The following is a 6558-nucleotide window of genomic DNA, read 5'->3' on the forward strand; positions in this document are numbered from 1 at the left end:
CACATACCATTTGTTTCATCCATAAGAGTTGGGCACAACAACTACCTGCGGCGATATATTCCGATTCGGCAGTGGAAAGCGAGATACTATTCTGTTTTTTGCTGTACCAGGACACGAGATTGTTACCAAGATAGAAGCATCCTCCAGTTGTGCTTTTTCGATCATCTGCATCACCTGCCCAATCAGCATCGCTAAAGCCTGCAAGTGTTGTGTTAGTATCCATAGAATACCAAATACCGAAATAAATTGTTCCACTTACGTAGCGAATGATTCGTTTTACAGCACTAAGGTGGCATTCCTTGGGATTGGATTGATACCTGGCACAAACTCCAACACTATAGCATATATCTGGTCGGCTAGAAGTAAGATACAAAAGACTACCTATCATGCTTCGATAAAGTGTGGGATCTACAACTGTTGCATCCAACTGTCGCGACAGTTTGTCGTTCGTTCCCATAGGAGTTCTAACAGTTTTTGCAGATTCCAAACCAAAACGTTTGACAAGGTTTTTTGCATACTTGGATTGAGTTATGAAAATTCCATCACTCATTTGTTTAACTTGAAGACCTAAAAAATACGTGAGTTCCCCAACCATGCTCATTTCAACTTCACTAGACATTTGTTTAACAAATTCTTCGATTTTTGTTTGCGAGGTAGATCCAAAAACGATATCGTCTACGTAAATTTGAGCAATCAGGATGTCTCCCTTTGATTTTTTAAAGAAAAGAGTTCGATCGACGCTACCCCTAGTGTATCCCTTGTGCGATAAAAATTCTGTAAGACGCTCATACCAAGCTCGAGGCGCTTGTTTGAGACCATACAGGGCTTTGTTTAATTTGAAAACATGCTTGGGATAATGTGGATCTTGAAATCCTTTGGGTTGTTCAACATAAACTTCTTCTTTTAAAATACCATTTAAGAAGGCGCTTTTGACATCCATTTGAAAAAGTTTGATTTTTAGAAAACAAGCAATGGCTAGGAGTAATCGAACAGATTCTAGTCTAGCAACAGGTGCAAAAGTTTCATCGAAGTCAATGCCTTCGATTTGACTATAGCCTTGAGCAACTAATCTAGCTTTGTTACGAACGATATTTCCGTGTTCATCAGACTTATTTTTAAAAACCCATTTTGTACCTATTATATTGACATTGTCAGGCCTAGGGACCAAGACCCAAACGTCATTCCTAACGAATTGTTCCAGTTCCTCATGCATGGCTTGAATCCAATATTCATCTAATAAGGCTTCTTTGACGTTTTTGGGTTCTATAGTCGAAGTGAAACAAACATACCTTGCCATTTCCTTGTAATTCACCTTGGGTTTACCTCGGGTTTGAATTCCTTCTTCTACCGAACCAATGACTTGATCCACTGGATGATTCTTCTTGACTCTTCTTGAGGGTTCCTTGTGAGTTTGATCATCCAATTCGAGAGGCCTGACTTCAGCTTCGTCTCCTGTTTCAGAATTGACGTCACTTTCTTCTGAAATGGTAGAGGCTGCATCAACTGTTGGAACTGTTGGTGCGACACTGGAGCTGTTTTCCGATTCCTTTGTTGGTTCCTCTTCCAGTGGTCCTGCATCATTGCTAAAATCATCAAATTGAACTTATGCAGATTCCATCACAGATTTTGTTCTAAGATTAAATATTCTATACGCATGGCTATTTCGAGAGTAGCCTAAGAATATTCCTTGATCACTTCTAGCATCGAATTTCCCAAGCTGTTCTCTGTCATTCAAAATATAACAAGTACAACCAAAAGTATGAAGATAGTTGAGTTGGGGTTTTTTACCTTTCCAAATTTCGTACGGAGTTTTAGTGGTACCTGGTCGAAGATAGACTCGATTTATAATATGACATGCAGTGTTAACTGCTTCTGCCCAAAAACGAGGAGCGATCTCCTTTGCGTTCATCATGACCCTGTCCATCTCTTGCAGAGTGCGCTTTTTGCGTTCAACCACTCCATTTTGTTGAGGTGTTTTAGGTGCGAAGAATTCATGAGATATTCCATATTTTTCACAAAAGTTAGTAAATAAGGAATTTTCAAATTCTCTCCCATGATCGCTCCTAATTCTCACGATGTTCTGCTGTTTCTCAACACTCACCTTTTTGCACAATTTTTTAAACACATCAAAAGAATCGGATTTTTCCCTAATAAATTCTACCCAAGTAAATCTAGAAAAATCATCTACACACACAAATATGTACCGTTTTCCACCTATACTTTCTACTTGCATTGGTCCCATAAGGTCCATGTGTAGAAGTTCTAGGTTTCCACTGGTTCTCACATTAGCTAAAGCCCTGTGTGAACTTTTGATTTGTTTACCCATTTTGCAATCACCACAGATTTTTCCTATTTCTTTAGTGAGTTTGGGCAGCCCTCTAACATACTCACTGCTGGAAATTTTTACGAGATTATCAAAGTTCAGATGTCCTAACCTTTTGTGCCAAAGCACTGTAGAGTCTGACAGACTGTTGAAACAGTTCATACCAGCAGAGACAAGAATATAGCAGTTGTCAGATGATCGAGTTCCTTGAATAACACAATTCTCGTCTTTGTCTAATACTCGACATGCGAATTTGTTGAATCTGACTTCAAGATCTTGATCACATAGCTGGCTGATGCTTATCAGATTTGACGTGAGTCCTTCTACAAGTAGTACATTCTTCAGCTTTGGCAGATTCTCATGATTTAGCGATCCTTTCCCTAGCACTTCACCATTTTTTCCGTTTCCAAAGGTAACAGCTCCACCGGTGATTTGTTGATAGTTTTTCAGAAACTCTTTAACACCGGTCATATGTCGTGAACAGCCACTGTCAAAATACCAATCATTAGCAGTACTTGCTTTTAAAGAAGTAATCGCAGATAAACATTTAAACGTGGACTTTTCAACCCAAATTTTTTGCTGAGGTCTATTTGAAATATCAATTTTATTTTTGGGTTTTTGAGAGGGTGAAGGAAAATAATCAGCCCTAGCAGAGTAAAGAGAACGAGCCACAAGCTTTTTCACAAGTTTTAAATATTTGAAACATCTAGGACGTATGTGACCTGGATTTTGACAGAAAAAACAAGTGGGAATAAACCTTTTCTTTGAATTGTGTTTCGTTGCTTCAACAGTTGCAACTGTTTGTGAGACAGAAGCTTGTTTAACAAAGTTGATTTTTGTGTTTTGATCTTCCTTTCGCTTTAGATCAACTTTGGGTAGCTGACTCCCTCCTATGCCTAGACGATTATAGTTTGGCTTGTTGTTGCTTAAGATTTCATCTAGATTACCTCTACCCAAGTTCAATTTTGCAATTGCTTCTTGAGTTTGAGTAAGTTTAGCCTGCAAACTATTTTTCTCTTGATCACTAGATATGACCCTTTCCTCAAGAGTAGAGATTCTTACCTTTAGTGTCTTGTTTTCCTCTACAAGCACAAACTTCTCCTTTTCCAGGAAGTTATTTACCTTAACGACGTCGAGCCATTTTTTGTACATTTTTTCATATACCTCCTTTACTTCGTCCAAGGTTGGTTCTTCCTCATCACTGCTGCTGTTCGGATCCTCTGCAAAAGAAGAATTTTCGTTTAGATTTTTGTCATAATCAGAACACATATTTTCATACCTGGATTCTGTTTCACAGTCTGTTGCAACAGTTGAAGCAACAGTTGATTCTGAGCTGTCCAGAGGAACTTTGCTGCTGAATGCTACAAAGTTAGTGACTTGATCGTTGTTTCCTTGGTCATCGTCAGATTCTTCTTCATCGCTCCAAACAGTAGTAAGTGACATTTTCTTCTTTTTCTTCAGGGTGTTTGCGCATTCTGATTGAATGTGACCAAAGCCTTCGCATTCTCGGCATTGTATTCTTCTTGGTTTTGACTCCTCTGAGTTATCTTGATTTGAATTTCTCCTAGAATTTTGAAAGTTCACGGGTTTGCCTGTGCTTGGAAGATTTCCCCTTTTTCCGATCTTTTTGAGAAATTTCCCAAAATTTTTCGATAGTAGTGCCAAGGATTCTTCAACTGTTTGCTCATCTTCTTGAGTTGACGAATTTTGGGGCGTTGCATATGATGTTTCTGCTTGAAAGGCTATCTTCTTTTCTCTAGACTTTTCACGATAATTTTCACCATGATTGAGTTCTTGTGCTAGAAGTTTCCCCATGAGTTCGTCTAGTTTGAGCGTGTCAACGTCTCTGACTTCTTCAATGGCAGCAATTCGGTAAGCGAATCTTTCAGGTAATGAGCGCATCGCTTTTCTCACTAATTTGCTTTCTGAGTAAGGTTCACCGAGTGCGTATGATTCATTGGAGATATCACATAATTTAGCATGGAAGTCAGTGATCGTCTCATTCTCCTCCATCTTCAAATTTTCGAATTTGGTGGCCAACATCTGTAACTTGGATGTCCTTACAGTTGACGTGCCTTCGTATGTGACTTGAAGAATTTCCCAAGCTCTCTTTGCAGATTCACATGACGCTATTAGTTTAAATTGATTATCATCAACACCACTAAATATTGCGTTTAGGGCCCTTGAGTTGTAGTTTGCGAGTAGTATCTCTCCATCACTCCAATCTGCTTCTGGTTTGAATACTTCCGCTTTGTCTTCTCCTTTGATCATGGGAGGTGTCCAACCTGTTATGATGGCGCGCCATGCTCTCTCATCTATGGATTTTATAAACATCTTCATTTTGTATTTCCAGTATGAGTAGTTGGAGCCAATTAGAAGAGGTGGGCGAGTAGTTGAAGATCCTTCTCGTTGAGTATTCATATCTGCACAAAATAAGAGTAATCAGTTCCCAAAATCTCACTAGATATATTTAGTGACAGGCTTTTGATGCCAATTGTTAGAATTATTTCGTGCAAATTAATTATAAATTTGTGTCCGATAAATCCCAGATTCAGTTTTAGCTACTGTTCTACTGTTTTACGAAGAGTTGCAACAGTTAATGGAACAGTAATAAAAAGACACAAATTTTAAAGTGGTTCGGATACAATTGTACCCTACATCCACGGGAACCTGCAAATGAAATTCACTAATTTTTAGTTTTACGAATACAGTAATAGGACTTAATCGAAAATGCAAAGACTCCCTCTTTGTCGACGCCGTTCTTGTATCCTACGCTGAATTGTCAATCTTCACTTTGCAGCACGTCCCTTTCCGCACGGTTGAAATTCCTTCAACGCTGAGTCCCTCAGTCGGCGGATCGACCTCCTCCCGAGATCTTCTGAATTCTCCTCCCGAAGAACCGATCTTCTTTTCGGTGAAAGAAGCAAAACCTTTCTCTGTATTTTCTTCTCGGATTAAGATCAAAGGTCTGGGGCAGCAACGTAAGAGCAGAAAAGATTTTTTCTCTCAAAATAAAAGGGACGACGTATAAAAACGTTGATGCTGCCCTTCTTATACTTCCTTAGGTGAATTAGTAGAGCCCTACAAAAAGTGGAGCCCATTAGGTTATATTTTATCTCACGTAAGGAAAATAGGAGTTGTGTAACAAAGGAAATTCTTTTCAAAAGAAAATTCCTAGTTAACAAAACACTTAGGCAATTAAATAAATTAATGACAAAATAAGAGTTAAAAGAACTAAGGAAACTTCCCTAGCTGTAAACACGTTTTTCACACTCGTGTTGAAAAACCGAAATTAGAATCCTCCCGGATTCTAACAATAATATAGCGACGGAATACAGAGATTCGTCGCAAGGAGTTTGAAAAAAATATTTTTTTCGTCAATCCCTCCGACGAAATGTACGTCGTCGCAATTAGAATAATTTTTATTTTATTTATTATGTTACTTGCGACGAATTGTGACTAAACGACGCAAAAAAATTGCATTTATTTCTTTTCCCATTGCGTCGATTTCGTAAAACGTCGCAGTTAGAATAAATTATTTTCCTTTTATTATTTTTTAATAAATATTGCGACGAATATGTATCCGAAACGTCGCAAGTGTTTTCTCTTTCCCAAATTTTGGAGCTCAGATTGCTACGAATATATAAACGTCGCAATGGAATTAATTTTTTATTATTTTGTGGCGACGATTGATATGCAATCGACGCAATTAATTAATTTAAGATATATTTTTATTTCATTGTCGCGTCGATTCGAAGGAATTCATCGCATAAAAGAATTGGGTTAAAAATTCGTTTCAGCCCAACTCTCCATCTCTCTCTCTCTCTCTCTCTCTCTCTCTCTCTCTCTCTCTCTCTCTCTCTCTCTCTCTCTCTCTCTCTCTCTCTCTCTCTCTCTCTCTCTCTCTCTCTCTCTCTCTCTCTCTCTCTCTCTCTCTCTCTCTCTCTCTCTCTCTCTCTCTCTCTCTCTCTCTCTCTCTCTCTCTCTCTCTCTCTCTCTCTCTCTCTCTCTCTCTCTCTCTCTCTCTCTCTCTCTCTCTCTCTCTCTCTCTCTCTCTCTCTCTCTCTCTCTCTCTCTCTCTTCTCTCTCTCTCTCCGACTCTACCGTCGCCGGTGGCGGCGTCGTTCTGCCGGCGCCATTCCACCATCACCGGCCACCAAACAGCCCTAATTTCAATTTGTAATCTACGCCATCAAACTCCCCCCTTATTTCTCTCTCTCTCTCTCTCCCTCCAT

At 39.1% G+C, this 6558-nt stretch overlaps 1 protein-coding gene across 1 annotated transcript; it reads right to left on the reverse strand.

The window, feature by feature from the left end:
- Positions 1-1603: 1603 nt before the first annotated feature.
- On the reverse strand, positions 1604-5601 carry LOC148765815 (uncharacterized). Its single transcript, XM_088811598.1, has one exon. It carries the CDS (start codon positions 4742-4744, stop codon positions 1604-1606), a length of 3141 nt encoding a protein of 1046 aa, XP_088667724.1. The 5' UTR covers positions 4745-5601.
- Between the last annotated feature and the right edge of the window lie 957 nt (positions 5602-6558).

This window comes from Erythranthe guttata, chromosome 13, assembly GCF_056151865.1.
Source record: "Erythranthe guttata isolate IM_541 chromosome 13, IM_541, whole genome shotgun sequence".
NCBI classification, from domain to species: Eukaryota; Viridiplantae; Streptophyta; class Magnoliopsida; order Lamiales; family Phrymaceae; genus Erythranthe; species Erythranthe guttata.